Source organism: Elgaria multicarinata, chromosome 5, assembly GCF_023053635.1.
Source record: "Elgaria multicarinata webbii isolate HBS135686 ecotype San Diego chromosome 5, rElgMul1.1.pri, whole genome shotgun sequence".
Lineage (NCBI taxonomy): Eukaryota > Metazoa > Chordata > Lepidosauria > Squamata > Anguidae > Elgaria > Elgaria multicarinata.
Window position 1 is genome coordinate 131854249 of NC_086175.1, and position 20123 is coordinate 131874371.

A 20123-nucleotide genomic window follows, 5' to 3' on the forward strand; every position below is an offset into this window, starting at 1 on the left:
TACACAGTATTCCAAGTGTGGTCGCACCACAGATTTGTATAAAGGCAGGATGATGCTGGCAGTTTTATTCTGAATTCCTTTTTCTTATAATGCCTAACATTTCCCTTGCAATAATATTGTCCTTAATTGGAAGATGGAGAAAGCAAAGAGCAGGCATTTCAGTCTTCTTGAACTGTCTGCATCTCTGGCCTTAAAAAGTAAAGGAAAAACACAAGAGGGCAATTCAATCATAGAATCATAGAATCATAGAATAGCAGAGTTGGAAGGGGCCTACAAGGCCATCGAGTCCAACCCCCTGCTCAATGCAGGAATCCACCCTAAAGCATCCCTGACAGATGGTTGTCCAGCTGCCTCTTGAATGCCTCTAGTGTGGGAGAGCCCACAACCTCCCTAGGTAGCTGATTCCACCGTCGCACTGCTCTAACAGTCAGGATTTTTCCTGATGTCCAGCCGGAATCTGGCTTCCTTTAACTTGAGCCCATTATTCTGTGTCCTGCACTCTGGGAGGATCGAGAAGAGATCCTGGCCCTCCTCTGTGGGACAACCTTTTAAGTATTTGAAGAGTGCTATCATGTCTCCCCTCAATCTTCTCTTCTCCAGGCTAAACATTCCCAGCTCTTTCAGTCTCTCTTCATAGGGCTTTGTTTCTAGACCTCTGATCATCCTGGTTGCCCTCTTCTGAATACGCTCCAGCTTGTCTGCGTCCTTCTTGAATTGTGGAGCCCAGAACTGGACGCAATACTCTAGATGAGGCCTAACCAGGGCCGAATAGAGAGGAACCAGTACCTCACGTGATTTGGAAGCTATACTTCTATTAATGCAGCCCAAAATAGCATTTGCCTTTCTTGCAGCCATATCGCACTGTTGGCTCATATTCAGCTTGTGATCTACAACAATTCCAAGACCTTTCTCATTTGTAGTATTGCTGAGCCAAGTGTCCCCCATCTTGTAACTGTGCATTTGGTTTCTATTCCCTAAATGTAGAACTTGGCATTTATCCCTATTAAATTTCATTCTGTTGTTTTCAGCCCAGCACTCCAGCCTATCAAGATCACTTTGAAGTTTGTTTCTGTCTTCCAGGGTATTAGCTATCCCACCCAATTTGGTGTCATCTGCAAATTTGATCAGCGTTCCCTGCACCTCCTCGTCCAAATCATTAATAAAAATGTTGAAGAGTACTGGGCCCAGGACTGAGCCCTGCGGCACCCCACTCGTTGCCTCTCCCCAGTTTGAGAAGGTTCCATTGATAAGTACTCTTTGAGTCCGATTCTGTAGCCAACTGTGGATCCACCTAATAGTTGTTCCATCTAGCCCACTTTTAGCTAGTTTGTTAATCAGAATGTCATGTGGTACTTTGTCAAAAGCTTTGCTGAAGTCAAGATATATGACATCCACAGCATTCCCACAGTCCACAAGGGAGGTTATCCTATCAAAAAATGAGATCAAATTAGTCTGACAGGACTTGTTCCTGACAAATCCATGTTGGCTTCTAGTAATCACTGCATTGATTTCAAGGTGTTTACAGATTGACTTCTTTATAATCTGCTCCAGAATTTTCCCAGGGATGGATGTCAGGCTGACTGGTCTGTAGTTCCCAGGTTCCTCCTTTTTGCCCTTTTTTTTTTTTCAAGACAGGAGACTTCAGAAACTCAATGAACTAAACAATGTTAAGTGCTCCTCCTGGAAACTGAACAAAGGACTTTGGATGATGGCAACTGAATCTGAGTTGGCTGCTGTATCGCACTGCAGGCATGGCTTGCACCAGTTTTTGTTCTTAGAATCCCCGTGGTCCACTAATATTGTGGAATTTTACAAAGCACGTCAATCTTGACTGGATTTGTGGCCAGTTAAATTTGGCCATCTCTTGCCTATTTCATGCAATACGCAAGTGGAGTGGAGCAATTTATGCACGAGTGGAGGGTGGCGACAAGGGAGAGGGCCTTTTCAGTGGTGGCCCCCCAATTATTTTATTCATTTTTTTATTACATTTTTATACCGCCCACTAGCCGAAGCTCTATGGAACGATCTCCCCGACGAAGCTCGCCTGGCGCCAACATTGCTATATTTTTTGGTGCCAGGTCAAGACTCTTTCTCTTCTCCCAGGCATTTAACAACATATGTTGAGTTGATATATAATCTGTTTGTATGCTTTTTTTGTTTGTTTTACTTTTTGTATATCTGTTTTTAATGTTCAATGTTTTTAATCTTTGTAAACCACCCAGAGAGCTTCGACTATAGGGAGGTATATTAATTAATTAATTTATTAATTATAGTAGAGGTGTGTGTGTGTGTGTGTGTGTGTGTAGCACCCTCCAGATGTGTTGGACTACAATTCCTAGCCCGGCTGGGGGATGCTAGGATTTGTAGTCCAACACATCTGGAGAGCACCACATTGGGGAAGACTGATCTATACCCTGGAAGGTGAACCTTATTAAAAATACTCCTTCACCCTGATTACTAGGAGCTCTGAACCAGGAGCAGACAGAAGGCAGAATCTGGTCCGCCAGCAGGTCCACCTGTGGCCTCCTCAACTTTGGCACCAAACTCTGGGATCCGTTCCCCAGGGAGGCTCACTGGGCACCTGCTCCTGTCAGCCTCAGCCAAAGACCCTTTCTTTCCCCAGGCCTTCGCACTTTTCGACTCTTGGGTTGTTTTCTGTTACTTGGGAGCTCAGCTTGGGATGTTAATTAAATGGCCATGGTTCTGCTGTGATCCAGGGATGCGTCGATCCGCAGGAAGCAGAGACAGAGAGAGAAACAGAGACAGAGAGAGAAACAGAGAGAGAGAGAGAGAGAGAGAGACAGACAGACACACACACACAGAGACAGACAGACACACACACACACAGAGACAGAGAGAGACAGACACACACACACACACACAAACAGAGAGAGAGACAGAGACACACACACAGAGAGACAGACACACACACACACACACACAGAGAAACAGAGAGAGAGAGACAGAGACACACACACAGAGACACAGAGACAGACAGACACACACACACACAGAGACAGAGAGAGACAGACACACACACACACACACAAACAGAGAGAGAGACAGAGACACACACACACAGAGACAGACACACACACACACACAGAGAGAGAAACAGAGAGAGACAGACAGACACACACACACAGAGACACAGAGACAGACAGACAGACACACACACACAGAGACAGAGAGAGACAGACACACACACACACACACAAACAGAGAGAGAGACAGAGACACACACACACAGAGACAGACAGACACACACACACACAGAGAGAGAGAAACAGAGAGAGAGAGACAGAGACACACACAGAGAGACAGAGAGAGACAGAGACACAGACACACACAGAGAGACACACACACACACACACAGAGAGAGAGAGAGAGAGAGAGAGAGAGAGCTCTTCAAGTTCCAGGCTCAGAAAGCTGAATTGTGTGACACACACTTGAAGTGGAAAAGGCAGAAGTCCACGGACAGGAATGTAAACCATTTCATGCGGCGCGTGGAAGCGGAGAGTCTGCCGAAGTACCAGAGTCCCCGTTAAAGCAGACGGAAGCGATGGGGCAGGAAGGTCCACTTTGGTCCTCTCCCAAGAGCAAAACAGCACCTCTTTGACAAACTTAAGAGCTTGGGGAAGGGTTATAGAGATCCCCTTAGGGAGCCCGAACCGTCTCCCTTTAGGACCAGCCTCACAGCTCCTCCTGCTTGGCACTCCGGCACCCAGGGTCCTCTACTGTACTTTTCAGCACGCGACGCAACTTTATGTTTCCCATCTGATTTATCTTTCCCCAGGCTTGGGAGAAACCTACGTGTCTTGCAAGCTCACCAAGGAATTGAATGCAGAGATTTGAATGCTGACTAAGGTGACCCTATGGAAAGGAGGATCGGGCTCCTGCATCTTTAACAGTTGTATTGAAAAGGAAATTTCAGCAGGTGTCATTTGTATGCATGCAGCACCTGGTGGAATCCCTTCTTCATCACAACAGCTAAAGCTGCGGGTGCCCTGCCCTCTTTTAAATCCGTTCCCTCTAGTATAGCTCCTGCAGCTTTAACTGTGGTGATGAAGAGGGAATTTCACCAGGTTCTGCCTGCATACAAAGAACACCTGTTGAAACTCCCCTTTCTATGCAACTGTTAAAGGTATAGGGGCCCTGTCCTCCTTTCCATATGGTCACCCTCATGCTGAGTCTCTCAGACATCAGCCAGAATTCAGTCCTCCAGCAATATTCTTTTAAAAAATCCGTCCTCTTCAGTCTTAGATCCAGCAGATCGAAAGCTGTCCCTGGAATGCCCCATTTTGATCTTACCACTGGTGGAAATGCAGTCAGCAGCACTCTTATGGCCCCAGAGGATCCACGCATGGGGTGGTGGTGGTTGGGGGCTCACCTACAGACGTCCTGCCCTGCTGGTGAAGCTTGTCTCCACTGGCAGCACTGAACTTCCACCCCATCCTAACGCCCCCTGAGATACCCCCCCAAGAGGTTAGGGCTGCCCGGCATGCCTGTAACCAAGCCACAGAATCAAAAAAATCCCATATTCATAGAATCATAGAATAGCAGAGTTGGAAGGGGCCTACAAGGCCATTGAGTCCAACCCCTGCTCAATGCAGGAATCCACCCTAAAGCATCCCTGACATGGTTGTCCAGCTGCCTCTTGAAGGCCTCCAGTGTGGGAGAGCCCACAACCTCCCTAGGTAACTGATTCCATTGTCATACTGCTCTAACAGTCAGGAAGTTTTTCCTGATGTCCAGCTGGAATCTGGCTTCCTTTAACTTGAGCCCGTTATTCCTTGTCCTGCACTGTGGGAGGATCGAGAAGAGATCCTGGCCCTCCTCTGTGTGACAACCTTTTAAGTATTTGAAGACTGCTATCATGTCTCCCATAGATCTTCTCTTCTCCAGGCTAAACCTGCCCAGTTCTTTCAGTCTCTCCTCATAGGGCTTTGTTTCCAGAGCCCTGATCATCCTGGTCGCCCTCCTCTGAACACGCTCCAGCTTGTCTGCGTCCTTCTTGAATTGTGGAGCCCAGAACTGGACGCAATACTCTAGATGAGGCCTAACCAGGGCCGAACAGAGAGGAACCAGGACCTCATGCAACTTTGAACCTATACTTCTATTAATGCAGCCCAAAATAGCATTGGCCTTTCTTGCAGCCACATCGCACTGTTGGCTCCTATTCAGTTTGTGATCTACAACAATTCCAAGATCCTTCTCATTTGTAGTATTGCTGAGCCAAGGATCCCCCATCTTGTAACTGTGCATTTGGTTTCTATTTCCTAGGTGTAGAACTTCCTCCCTTGTTGGCCCAGCCTTGACTACTCTCCACTTCCTCTGATTCCTTGTGATGAACGTGAGATTTCAGGCGTCTTCTCGGAGCTGGAACCCTGCCCTGCTAATTCCCACATACATGGATAGCACTATGATATCAACATCATCATCACTACTTAAGTCAGCCTTCCTCAACCTGGGGCGCTCCAGATGTGTTGGACTGCATCTCCCAGAACGCCCCAGCCAGATGGCTGGGGCGTTCTGGGAGATGCAGTCCAACACATCTGGAGCGCCCCAGGTTGAGGAAGGCTGACTTAAGGTCTTTCGGATTGGAAGCGTTTTATAAATGGAATTCTCCCACACCCAAGTCAAGGCTTTGACCAACGGCTGTCAAAGGGGAGCATTCTATGGAGACCACCAACCCCGGAAGTCCAGAGCTCTCTGTTCAACCCTTGGCATCCAATCAGGAGGCACCAGGAATAGATTCTAACACTTCTCCTGAGCGATATCCTGGACAGGCCAACTGCATAAGCTTGGGGTACGGCATGCGTGTTCAGAGGAGGGCAATGAGGATGATCAGGGATCTGGAAACAAAGCCCTATGAAGAGAGACTGAAAGAACTGGGCATGTTGAGCCTGGAGAAGAGAAGGTTGAGGGGAGACATGAGAGTAGTCTTCAAATACTTAAAAGGTTGTCACACAGAGGAGGGCCAGGATCTCTTCTCAATCCTCCCAGAGTGCAGGACACGGAATAACGGGCTCAAGTTAAAGGAAGCCAGATTACGGCTGGACATCAGGAAAAACGTCCTGACTGTTAGAGCGGTACGACAATGGAACCAGTTACCTAGGGAGGTGGTGGGCTCTCCCACCCTAGAGGCCTTCAAGAGGCAGCTGGACAGCCATCTGTCAGGGATGCTTTAGGGTGGATTCCTGCACTGAGCAGGGGGTTGGACTCGATGGCCTTAGAGGCCCCTTCCAACTCTGCTGTTCTATGATTCTATGATCCTCAGGACCCCTTGCAATGATACAGAGCAGGCAGGCCACTCCAGGGTCAAGCTCAGCTGTGCGCGAGGCAGCAGGGTTCACACCCCAGCATCTTCTGCCACGGGCTGTTTCCGGGGAGCATTCAACGCCCAACTCTCTGGATCAAGCTTCTCCACCCAACTCTTCCACTGAAAACCCGCTAAAGAAACAAAGAAACAAACACACACACATGGATGAGCTCACCTTGAATTGGCAGTCTCCGAGTTTCCATAGCTGAGCAGCATTGTTGTACGTGGCAGCTAAGACGTGGCAGCCCTGGCAGGAGAGAGAGAGAGGGAGAGAGAGAGGATGAGAGCAACGTGCTGGTGTGATCAGCCGCCTCTGCTCTGCCTGGGCTTAGAGTGCTGGGAATGATGGGAACTGTGGTGCAACACATCTAGAGAGAACCATGTGGGGGGCTGATGGCCAAAGGCCTAATTTACCACAGCGGTGACCTGGCCTGAACAACATCAGACAGAAACTGGGCCCTCCCAGCCAGCTGTAGAGAAGGAGATGAGAAAGGGAGATCAGAGGGGAAACAGGACCATTCCACCCGGCCTGCTGAAGAACTACTTCGTTTTTTTCTTCATCCCTCCGCATTCCTTTTTCCTTGTGTGCCGTGTCTTTTTGGATTTTAAGCCTGTGGGCAGGGGCTGTCTTCTTTTTCTGACTGACTGAGGAATGGGATGAAAATGAACACGTCCTCTTGCTTTCTAAACACTAAAGCTCCAAATGAAGTCGTCTCCCCCTGCCTACATCTCACACCTGCTGCCACCCAGCCTGCCCCACACCATGAGGCCACATAGCTCGTTGGCAGAAGGTCCCCGGTTCGATCCCCGGCGGCATCTCCAGGTAGCGCTAGAACCAAGACTCCTGCCTGAAACCCTAGAGAGCCATGGCTGCCAGTCAGTGTCAGCATTACTGGGCTAGATGGATGGAGGAGAGTCTGACTCAGTATCAGGCAGGCTCCTATTGAATCTGATGAATACCCACTGCAAGAGGGAGCGAAGGAACTGGGGAAGGAAAGGCCGGGGTCCAAATTTGCAGATGACGCAAAATTGGGTGGGATAGCTAATACCCTGGAAGACAGAAACAAACTTCAAAGGGATCTTGATAGGCTGGAGTGCTGGGCTGAAAACAACAGGATGAAATTTAATAGGGATAAATGCCAAGTTCTACATCTAGGAAATAGAAACCAAGTGCACAGTTACAAGATGGGGGATACTTGGCTCAACAATACTACAAATGAGAAAGATCTTGGAATTCTTGTAGATCACAAGCTGAATATGAGCCAACAGTGCGATATGGCTGCAAGAAAGACAAAGGCTATTTTGGGCTGCATTAATAGAAGTATAGCTTCCAAATCACGGGAGGTACTGGTTCCCCTCTATTCGGCCCTGGTTAGGCCTCATCTAGAGTATTGCGTCCAGTTCTGGGCTCCACAATTCAAGAAGGATGCAGACAAGCTGGAGCGTGTTCAGAGGAGGGCAACCAGGATGATCAGGCGTCTGGAAACAAAGCCCTATGAGGAGAGACTAAAAGAACTGGGCATGTTTAGCCTGGAGAAGAGAAGATTGAGGGGAGACGTGAGAGCATGTCTCTTCAAATACTTGAAAGGTTGTCACACAGAGGAGGGCCAGGATCTCTTCTCGATCCTCCCAGAATGCAAGACACGGAATAACGGGCTCAAGTTAAAGGAAGCCAGATTCCAGCTGGACATCAGGAAAAACTTCCTGACGGTTAAAGCAGTACGACAATGGAACCAGTTACCTAGGGAGGTGGTGGGCTCTCCCACACTAGAGGCCTTCAAGAGGCAGCTGGACAACCATCTGTCAGGGATGCTTTAGGGTGGATTCCTGCATTGAGCAGGGGGTTGGCTAGATGGCCTTAGAGGCCCCTTCCAACTCTACTATTCTATGATTCTCTTGATTCTGCTTGAGAGGCCAACTGTGGAAGGTGGCTGAAGAGACTCAGACACACAGGCAAGCCGGAACATCCCACGCGCTGCGCAGGGCTCCTACAGCAGGTCACAAAATCATCACTGTTTGTGACCCGGACTCAGACGGACAGACTCATGGTTTCTGGCTCGCTTTCTGCATCTTCTCTAATTGCCTTCTCCGTTTTGTCTGCCCTTGGGGCCGGCAGGTCAGCCCGCTAATGAGCTCTGAACGCTTGTTCGCTGATTCTGAAATCTTCTTTGCCAGGTGGCTGCAGCTGGTTGACACAGACCCTCGCGGCGCCCTCGTATCCTCCTCTGTTTTCAGGTTCATCAGGGAAAGGAAAAGCACATCTGTGTTTGGGAAATGTTTACTCCAAAGGGTTGCCTTGAACTGGCAGCAGCTGTTGCAAGCAGCTGTTTGCTGACCTCTGGCGTACATCTGCAGGAAAAGCTCCTTCCAAAGGGCGCGCTCCAGGCGCTCCGTTAAATCCTCCAGAGCTGCTAACTTATATCAGGACAGACAGTTCTGCTGACTCTGACTGGCAGCAGCTCTGCAGGGTCTCGGGAGGAGGAGGGGTTTTCCCATGACCACCTAACCCTTCTAACTGGAGAGGTTGGCAGGGATTGAACCCAGAACGTTGATTCTTTTTTTTTAATTAACTGAGGATGTTTTGCATAGCTTCTTTTTTTTTTTTTAATTAACTGAGGACATTTTGTATCATTTGTTTTTAAATAGTTTAACTGTGGACGTTTTGAGTTTTAAAAGTTCACGTTGCAAACTGCTTCGAGATGTCTTTTTAGATATAGTCAGGCGGTCTATAAATGGATTAAATAAATACGACCACATCACGCCAGTCCTTCTCCAGCTTCATTGGCTGCCAGTCCAGGTCCGGGCCCGATTCAAAGTGCTGGTATTAACATTTAAAGCCCTAAACGGCTTGGGGCCAGGCTATCTGAAGGAACGCCTCCTCCCATATGTACCTGCCTGGACCCTAAGGTCATCCTCAGGGGTCCTTCTCCCGAGCCCCTGCCAAAGGAAGTGAGGCAGGTGGCTACCAGGAGCAGGGCCTTCTCTGCTGTGGCACCTCGGTTGTGGAATGATTTCCCTATCCCAATACCCCCACCCCAGCATACCTGGGTGCAAGGCGCCATCTCGCCCGCCCAGCCAAAGTGAAGCCGGGACGCTGGGCTGGGGGTGGGGGCGGCTTCGTAACGGCGCGCCCGGCCGGAAGCTGCTCTGAGAGAGCGAATTCCAGGAACGCCGTTCTGAAGCTGCCCACCCACCCCAGCGTTCCGGCTTCACTTCGGCACCCACCCAGCGGAAGCGAAGCCAGGACGCTGGGGCAGGTGGGCAGCTTCGGAATGGCGTGCTCAGAAGCCTCCCTCAGAGCTGCTGTGGGAGAGCGGTTTCTGGGCGCCCCCCTTAACTTGGCGCTCTAGGCAGCCGCCTGAGTGGCCTCTATGGTAGCACCGGCCCTGGCCCCTGACACCCTGCCCACTCAGAGTTGGTCATACTGGACTAGGTGGAACTGCCATCTGGCTCAGTATAATAAGGCAGAGCCATTTTTCCGGTGAGCATGGCTTTCCCCCGCCACTGACTATTCCCAACCAGCCCACCTACTGAAACGGAAGGCCCCGTGAGCAGCGGATGTGGCTTCCAGGAAGGCCGGATCACTAGGGCCCCATCCAAACCCTTGGCGGTTCTCACCCATCCGTGATTCAGGGGCACACTCACCGACGGGTCAAACTCGACGCTGGTGATGCTGCCGTTGGCGCCTTCCAACGTCTGCATGTTCTCCAGCCGGCCTGAAGACAGCCAAAAAAGAACGCCCAGGGTGAGTCCACCCGCCGGCTCTTCCAGGGAGAACCAAAGCAACAGCAATGACAAACTACACCGCTCTGAAGAAGCAATCGCGGAACATTCCGAAGAGAGAAAGTACTGCAGGAACTGCCGAATGTCCAACAAAAAAAGGTCCAGTGAATAATAAAAAGTAGGGTGTCGCCATTTCTTATGAAACTAAGAAGTGCCCTGATGCTGGATTAGACCGAGGGTCCATCTAGTCCAGCACTCCGTTCACACAGTAGCCAACCAGCCGTCGGCCAGGGACACACAAAGCAGGCCATGGTGCAACAACACCCTTCCACCCATGCTCCCCAGCAACTGGTGCACACAGGCTTACTGCCTCGAATACTGGAGATAGCACACAACCATCAGGGCTAGTAGCCATGGCTAGCCTTCGCCTCCAGGAACTTATCCAACCCCCTTTTAAAGCCATCCAAATTGGTGGCCATCACTACATCTTAGGATCATAGAATCATAGAATAGCAGAGTTGGAAGGGGCCTACAAGGCCTTCAAGTCCAACCCCCTCCTCAATGCAGGAATCCACCCTACAACACACTTGATAGATGGTTGTCCAGCTGCCTCTTGAATGCCTCTAGTGTGGGAGAGCCCACAACCTCCCTAGGTAACTGGTTCCATTGTCGTACTGCTCTAACAGTCAGGAAGTTTTTCCTGATGTCCAGCTGGAATCTGGCTTCCTGTAACTTGAGCCCGTTATTCTGTGTCCTGCACTCTGGGAGGATCGAGAAGAGATCCTGGCCCTCCTCTGTGTGACAACCTTTTAAGTCTTTGAAGAGTGCTATCATGTCTCCCCTAAATCTTCTCTTCTCCAGGCTAAACCTGCCCAGTTCTTTCAGTTTCTCCTCATAGGGCTTTGTTTCCAGACCCCTGATCATCCTGGTTGCCCTCCTCTGAACACGCTCCAGCTTGTCTGCGTCCTTCTTGAATTGTGGAGCCCGGAACTGGACGCAATACTCTAGATGAGGCCTAACCAGGGCCAAATAGAGAGGAACCAGTACCTCATACAATTTGGAAGCTATACTTCTATTAATGCATCCTAAAATAGCATTTGCCTTTCTTGCAGCCATATCACACTGTTGGCTCATATTCAGCTTGTCATCTACAACAATTCCAAGATCCTTCTCGTTTGTAGTATTGCTGAGCTAAGTATCCCCCATCTTGTAACTGTGCCTTTGGTTTCTATTTCCTAAATGTAGAACTTGGCATTTATCCTTATTAAATTTTATCCTGTTGTTTTCAGCCCTGCACTCCAGCTTATCAAGATCACGTTGAAGTTTGTTTCTGTCTTCCAGGGTATTAGCTACCCCACCCAATTTGTTGTCATCTACAAATCTGATAAGCGGTCCCTGCACCTCCTCGTCCAAATCATTAATAAAAACGTTGAAGAGCACTGGGCCCAGGACTGAGCCCTGCGGCACCCCACTCGTTGCCTCTCCCCAGTTTGAGAAGGTTCCATTGATAAGTACTCTTTGAGTCCGATTCTGTAGCCAACTGTGGATCCACCTAATAGTTGTTCCATCTAGCCCACTTTTAGCTAGTTTGTTAATCAGAATATCATGGGGCACTTGGTCAAAAGTTTTGGTGAAGTCAAGATATATGACGTCCACAGCATTCCCACGGTCCACAAGGGAGGTTACCCGATCAAAAAATGAGATCCAATTAGTCTGACTGGATTTGTTCCTGACAAATCCATGTTGGCTTATAGTAATCACTGCATTGATTACTTGTGGTAGTAAGTTCTGTAGTTTATCTACGCGCTGTGTGAAGAAGGCCTTCCTTTGTTCTGTCATGAGAGGTCTCAGTTTCCCTCTTTGCGCAAGGTGCAGCAGTGGCTCCAAGCAGGAGGGTGGCCATCCACGCGGCCTGCAGTGGCACTGATGCAGAAGGGGAGCCTGTCACAGCAGCCCCCACCCCATGGCTCACTCCCCCATTCCTTGCTTGTCCCATTTGCTTGAGGAGACAGGTGAATGATGGGAAATGGGCTAGGAGGAGGCACGGCAACAGCCACGTCTCCCACTGGCTCTTACTGTGAAAGGTTCAGGTCAGTTGTCTGGGGGGGAGGGGCACCCTACTGTGTGTCAATGGGGCTAAAGTAAGACTTCTGTCCCCAATGGGAGGAAATGACTTGCTGAACTTCTGAGGGCTTCTGGAGCTGTGTTCAGAGGAGGGCAACCAGGATGATCAGGGGTCTGGAAACAAAGCCCTATGAGGAGAGACTGAAAGAACTGGGCCTGTTTAGCCTGGAGAAGAGGAGACTGAGGGGAGACATGAGAGCACTCTTCAAATACTTGAAAGGTTGTCACACAGAGGAGGGCCAGGATCTCTTCGCGATCCAGGACACAGTGCAGGACATGGAATAATGGGCTCAAGTTACAGGAAGCCAGATTCCAGCTGGACATCAGGAAAAACTTCCTGACTGTTAGAGCAGTACGACAATGGAACCAGTTACCTAGGGAGGTGGTGGGCTCTCCCACACTAGAGGCCTTCAAGAGGCAGCTGGACAATCATCTGTCAGGTATACCTTAGGGTGGATTTCTGCACGGAGCAGGGGGTTGGACTTGATGGCCTTGTAGGCCCCTTGCAGCTCTACTATTCTATGATTCTAGATCCGATGGGCTGTTTTCTCTTTCCCCCCTCACCACCACATCCTTCCCTGTTGCTCCTTTCTGCAGTTTATTCCTGCATTTGCACCTTCTGAATTGTCAACAGGCTCATCGCTGAGGCATCCGTCCAAAAATACCTCACAGGCAGAGCTTTCCAGAGTCCAGGCAACTTTTTAAACATTCAAAATTATTTTTAGGCTGCCCTTAAGGGTAAGGAAATAACAAATCCTGTCCAATGGAAAGAATTATAGGACCAGTTCTGATGTAGCAATAAGCCGGAATATTGTGAACAAGGCGGCATGCTGGTGCACCCAGGCCAGTTGCTGTAGGGTGACCCTATGAAAAGGAGGACAGGACTCCTGTATCTTTAACACTTGCATAGAAAAGGGAATTTCAGCAGGCTCTCCATAGGTACAAAGGACCCCTGCTGAAATTCCCTTTTCAATACAACTGTTAAAGATACAGGAGCCCTGTATCTTTAGGGGATTTAGATTGAGGGGGAGACATGATAGCACTCTTCAAATACAAATCGTCGGTGCTGCGTCATATAACCGACGCAGCGCCGATTCTCAGCCACCACCATCAGCATCATTTTTATTATTATTATTAATTGCATTTTTATACCGCCCAACAGGCGAAGCTCCCTGGGCGGTTCACAAAAACTAAAACCATTCAAAGTATAAAACAAACAGTATAAAAACATGTTATAAAATACACATTAAAAACTGATTAAAAACATACCATACATGATTAAAACATCTTTAAAACCTTAAAACATCTTTAAAACATTCTAAAATTCCACTGGATAGGCCTGCCGGAATAGATCAGTCTTTATTGCTTTTTTAAATTCTAAAAAACCGTCAAGTTGACGAATTTCCTCCGGAAGGCCATTCCACAGTTTGGGAGCAGCAGAGGAAAAGGTCCTCTGGGTAAAAGTTGTTAATCTAGTTTGTACCAGATGAAGTAGATTCTTCCCAGAGGACCTGAGTGTGCGGGGTGAATTGTACGGGGGAAGGCGATCCCGCAGGTAGCCTGGACCCAAACCATGTAGGGTTTTAAAGGTAATAACTAATACTTTGTACTTCGCCCGGAAACTAATCGGCAGCCATGGGGCAAAGACAACGCTTAGACAGGCCCAAGTTGTTTTATGCTAAGTCAGATTTCTTTGCTCAGTTTATAAATTTATATCCCACCCTTTCTGGAAAAAGAAACATTTCTAGGGCATCTTACAGACACACACACACACACACACACACACACACACACACACACACACAGAGGCTTCTTTGGCTAAAGAAACTTTTACATCTATCTATGACAAGACTCTGTGTTTTTTTCTTTTTAAAGTTGGAATGTTTGGCAAGAGCTTATCTAACATTGTGCAAACCAACCCACGTTCAGGCAGCTTTTTCCTATTGTTTTGGATAAACTTGTTTGCTTTAAAACAGAAGCTAATAGTTAGGCTTGTGTGGCAATTTCTGCAGAATCCGGGATGTGGAGCAGAGAAGAAGGATTGCAAAAGCAAACATCGAGCCTGTAGGAGTGTTTAGGCGATATTAAGAGCCAGAGACTGAAAGAACTGGGCATGTTTAGCCTGGAGAAGAGAAGATTGAGGGGAGACATGAGAGCACTCTTCAAATACTTAAAAGGTTGCCAGGATCTCTTCTCGATCCTCCCAGAGTGCAGGACACGGAATAACGGGCTCAAGTTAAAGGAAGCCAGATCCCAGCTGGACATCAGGAAAAACTTCCTGACTGTTAGAGCAGTACAACAATGGAATCAGTTGCCTGGTGAGGTTGTGGGCTCTCCCACATTAGAGGCCTTCAAGAGGCAGCTGGACAACCATCTGTCAGGGATGCTTTAGGGTGGATTCCTGCACTGAGCAGGGGGTTGGACTCGATGGCCTTGTAGGCCCCTTCCAACTCTGCTATTCTATGATTCTATGAAAGTAAAGGTAGCTATGCTTGGATGGAATTTCCAGCCCCCTGGGTTGCTAGATCCTTGCAAAACTACGTGCTAAAGACAGTATCCAAGTTTACATGAGTGCTAACGTAAACTATTTAGATGTCCCAGGATAAGGGTCTTAAGCTCACACCAATAATTGTAGGTGGCACAATGAGATTTCCCAGAAAACCCATCCTGCCAGCTAATGCAATTCCCATTGCCTTTATGGGAGAGCAATTTGTGCCTAATCTACACCAAGCAGGATATTGCACTATGAAAGCAGTATATAAAAGGCAGTAGACACACTACCGCTTTATAGTGGTACTGAAGTGCACTGACAACTGTTGGGGCCCACATTGACACATATACCATAGTCAGCTTTCATAGGAAAGAAAGTGAGGCAGGTGCCTACTAGGAGGAGGGCCTTCTCCATTGTGGCACCCCAGTTGTGGAATGAGCTCCCCAGAGAGGTCCGCCTGGCGTCTACACTGTACTCCTTTCGTCGCCAGCTGAAGACCTTTTTATTCTCCCAGTATTTTAACACTTAATTTTAACTTAAATTTAAATTTTACTGTTCTAACTCTGTATTTTAACCTTATACCAATTTTGCTGCGTGGTTTTATCCTGGTTGTGCTTTTTATACTGTATTTTGTATTTGTGCTTTTAACCTGTTGGCTGTTTTATGATGGTTTTAATTTTCGTGAACCGCCCAGAGAGCTTCAGCTATTGGGCGGTATAAAAATGTAATAAATAAACCGCCATATCCTGCTTGGTGTGGCTCCTGCCTTTTCTATACCACTTTCATACCTCTTTCGTAGTGCAATATTATCCTGCTTGGTGTACATGAGGCCATAATTTACATTCGTGCTTATGCCAACTTGGATGCTACCCTTAATGTTTGCAAAAATCATGAAAGGTAGAAACACGTTTTTAAAAAATTGCTAGTTGACATATTATTATTATTTTTATATTGTTTTTATGTCTTTTAAATTTTTGTATACTTTTAATGTTTACTATTTTTAATTGTTGTAAACTGCCCAGAGAGCTTCGGCTGTGGAGCGGTATATAAATGTAATAAAATAATAAATAAATAAATAAATAAATATTTTAGAATCCAAATTCATACGAAATTCTGCAACTGTAAGTTCACATTAAAAGAAAGAAAGAAAGAAAGCAATCCTCAGTAGAGGACAGATATGGGAGAAAAACACAACGCCATCGATTGTAAGACGCACATTAATTTCAGTACCACCAACAGAAAAAAAGCTTTGATTCTAAGAAATAATAAATGCACCCGCGATTCTAAGATGCACCCCATTTTTAGAGATGTTTATATGGGGAAAAAAGTGTGTCTTAGAATCGAAGAAATATGGTACAACCAAGGCCAAAACTCTGCAATAAGAGCAGCAATACATCTGATGAGTATTGGGGCAGTGAGTTACCACTTGTCACGGGCGGCTGGCAGGACCCCCGTTCAAAACCTGCTTCTGGCGTTAGCCAGTCCTGGAAGAGGGCAGGTGATGCCGCGTGCCTTCAACTCACCTCCAACCACGTTCCAGAGTCTGATCAGCCTGTCCGTCCCACCTGTGGCCAGCATGCTGGAATTTGGACTGAACCTGATGGCGTTGATCTCGGAGACGTGGGCTTCCTGGAGTGGGGGGGGAAGAGGACAAAGGAAGAGAACAGACGCAAGTTCAGCTCCTGAAGCCAACACTGTAGTTCTGCAGGTGTGGATAATGATCCTAAACCCATCTTTCTGCCAGAAACACTTTCCTTGGGGATGAGGATACGGGATCATGGAATGGATGCACAAATTCCTGCACAAGCCTGGCTTTCTGGCTTAACCGCCATTGTTAAAGCCACGGTTTAAGGTGTCTTCTGAACGGGGCCTATTATTCCATGACACCCTGGAGAGCTGCTGACAGTCAGGGTCGACAGTACTGAGTTAGATGGACTTATGGTCTGACTCCTAGGTTCCTATGGAATTAAGATGGTTATGAAGAATATAGTTTTATTTGCATTTTGTTTAGAGGTGTTCTGTGTCTAATGTGAAGTGAGGGAAAGGGGCGGATCGTGTCACTATCAGTACTCACATGTACTACAGAGGTAAGTGAGATATTATAAAAACTTTTTAATATACTGATAAGTTACACTAGTTCCCAAAGTTCAGGTATACTTCCACTGTAAAGCTGTATACTATATCATTAAAAAAGCACTGACAAGTACTCAAAGACCATTTAGAAAACACTCAAAGATCAAAAACACTTAAAAATCAAAACACTTGAAGACCATACGCGTTTTGACCCAACAGAGGTCTTCTTCAGTGGTCACATGAACTATATATGCACATGAAAAAGCTAAGAACTATTTTCAAATTGCCATTGCCATTAGATGTCACAGCCACTTGCCTTTTGGAATGGATAGAGTGGGCTACTATATTTTAGCTAGTATCCAAAATTTGGAATGAGGCTGCATGTCCCAACAGCTAATATGGTATTTTGTTGGCAAGGTACCTGTATCTATTGCTTTTAAATTATATATTGTTTTAACTTGGATCATGGTTTAATTTGTTTTTAACTGTGCATATTTATTGTTTTATACTGTATGTTTTTATCTGTACGCTGCCCTGAGATCTTAGTGATAATAGGGCGGGATATAAATATTTTAAATAAATAAATAAATAAATACTACTAGTACAAATGGTGCTAGCCTTGCTACTGAAAAGAATCATACAATCATAGAATAGCAGAGTTGGAAGGGGCCTACAAGGCCATTGAGTCCAACCCCCTGCTCAATGCAGGAATGCACCCTAAAGCATCCCTGACAGATGGTTGTTCAGCTGCCTCTTGAAGGCCTCTAGTGTGGGAGAGCCCACAACCACCCTAGGTAATGGTTTCCATTGTCGTACTGCTCTAACAGGCAGGAAGTTTTTCCTGATGTCCAGCTGGAATCTGGCTTCCTGTAACTTGGGCCCGTTATTCCGTGTCCTGCACTCTGGGAGGATCGAGAAGAGATCCTGGCCCTCCTCTGTGTGACAACCTTTTATTAAGTATTTGAAGAGTACTATCGTGTCTCCCCTCAATCGTCTCTTCTCCAGGCTAAACCTGCCCAGTTCTTTCAGTCTCTCCTCATAGGTCTTTGTTTCCAGACCCCTGATCATCCTGGTTGCCCTCCTCTGAACACGCTCCAGCTTGTCTGCGTCCTTCTTGAAGTGTGGAGCCTAGAACTGGACACAATACTCTAGATGACGCCTAACCAGGGCCGAATAGAGAGGAACCAGTACCTCACGTGATTTGGAAGCTATACTTCTATTAATGCAGCCCAAAATAGCATTTGCCTTTCTTGCAGCCATATCGCATTGTTGGCTCATATTCAGTTTGCGATCTACAACAATTCCAAGATCCTTCTCGTTTGTAGAGGTTCTTTGCCAACAAAATACCATATTAGCACTTGGGACATGCAGCCTCATTCCAAATTTTGGATACCAGCTAAAATATAGTAGCCCACTCTATCTATTCCAAAAGGCAAGTGACTGTAACATCTAGTGGCAATGGCAATTTGAAAATAATTCTTAGTTTTTTCATGTGCATATATAGTTCATGTGACCACTGAAGAAGAACTCTGTTGGGTCGAAACGTATATGGTGTTTAAGTGTTTTGCTTTTTAAGTATTTTTGGTCTTTGAGTGTTTTTTAAATGGTTTTTGAGTACTTGTCAGTGCTTTTTTTAACGATATAGTATACAGCTTTACAGTGGAAGTATACCTGAACTTTGGGAACTAGTGTAACTTATCAGTATATTAAAAAGTTTTTATAATATCTCACTTACCTCTGTAGTACATGTGAGTACGGATAGTGACACGATCCGCCCCTTTCCCTCACTTCACTGCCGTGATTTTTAGGGGCCTGGAGAGGTTTCTCTTTGCTGTTCTGTGTCTACTGTACACTGCCATGGAATCCATTGGATGAAAGAAAGTATAGATGCATTTTAAATAAAGAATCCAGTTCTGGGCACCACCGTTTAAGGAGCATGTCAGCCACTGGAGTGTGTTCCGAGGATGGCAGGGAAGGAAGTCAGGGCAGGGGCCTGAAAATCAAGGTCCTTCGAGGAAAGTTTGATGGAGCTGGGCCATGCATGAAGCTTATTTGGCAGGTACATTTACACCTGGGAATAGAGGTGAAAAACTGTAAAAATAATAATAATGGGGTTCAATGGTATTGAAATACAGAAAGAACAGTCCATGATAATTCAATTGGAGCTGAAATGTTTCCAAATTCATTGATTTCAAATCCGAATGATAAAATCTGGAATATTACATCATTAGTTTCCTAGGTGCATATCCAAAATAAAACAAGGGTAGCGACAGGCATCTTTGACTTACCTGTATGTCACTCACGGTGGACGGGAGGCAGGCAGCCACGCAACAGGGAATACTGCAGTACCGGTCCGTCGACATGCTACTGATGGAGTTCCCACGTTTCAGCCTGAAACTAACCAAAGCAGGTGAAAGCTCTACGGTGAAGGTTTGGCCCAGCATAGATACAAGAGCATCGGCCACTGCAAATGCGCTTCATGCTTGCACACTTCTCTGTATGCTCCACCGCCCTCCCTCCGATTCACCGCAATTAGAACATGCTGCGACTTCCAAATCAGGTAAAGGATGGTTTCTGTAAACTGTAGTTTGCTTCGAAACCAGCACTGGAAACCCAATTCATAAGAACGTAAGAAAAGCCATGCTGGATCAGACCAAGAGTCCAGCATGCTCTGTTCACACAGTGGCCAACCAGCTGTCAATGGGAAACCCACAGGAAGAGCATGAAGGTAACAGCACCCGCCCACCTGTATTCCCCAGCCACTGGTGTACATAGGCATATTCCCTGCCAAAGGAATGAGGCAGGTGGCTACCAGGAGCAGGGCCTTCTCTGCTGTGGCACCCTGGCTGTGAAATGAGCTCCCTAAGGAGGTTCGCTTGGCACCTACATTATATGCTTTTAGATGCCAGGTGAAGACCTTTTTATTCTCCCAGCATTTTAACAGTCTATAACTAAATGTTAACTTGGTGTTTTAAATTTGTAATTTTGCATTGCTGCTGTTTTTATCTGGCTGAACTTTTATATTGTATTTTATAGTATGGTTTTATGCTGTTGTTTTATACTTTGAATGTTTTTCATTTTTGTGAACCGCTCAGAGAGCTCCGGCTATTGGGCGGTATAGAAATGTAATAAATAAATAAATAAATAAATAAAAATAAATAGATACTGGAGGTAGCACATAGCCATCAGGGCTAGTAGCCATTGTTAGCGTTCTCCTCCAGGAGTTTATCTAACTCTGTTTTAAAGCCATCCAAATTGGTGGCCGTCTCTAGGTCTCTTGTGGCAGTGAGTTCCATAATTTAACTACGCGCTGTGTGAAGGAGGACTTCCTTTTATCTGTCCTGGATCTCCCACCAATCAGCTTCATAGGATAATGACCCCATTGGATTC

At 46.8% G+C, this 20123-nt stretch overlaps 1 protein-coding gene across 3 annotated transcripts in view; it reads right to left on the reverse strand.

Moving 5' to 3' along the window:
* LOC134399276 (protein Atg16l2-like) overlaps positions 1-20123 on the reverse strand; it is an 83321-nt gene that overhangs the window by 18639 nt on the left and 44559 nt on the right. For all 3 annotated transcript variants that reach the window (XM_063127247.1, XM_063127248.1, XM_063127246.1), the window contains 4 exons: positions 19022-19130; positions 16184-16289; positions 9968-10038; positions 6498-6569 (listed from right to left, as the gene is read on the reverse strand). In XM_063127247.1, coding sequence (XP_062983317.1) covers positions 6498-6569; positions 9968-10038; positions 16184-16289; positions 19022-19130 — 358 coding nt within the window. The remainder of the gene's footprint in view (positions 1-6497; positions 6570-9967; positions 10039-16183; positions 16290-19021; positions 19131-20123) is intronic.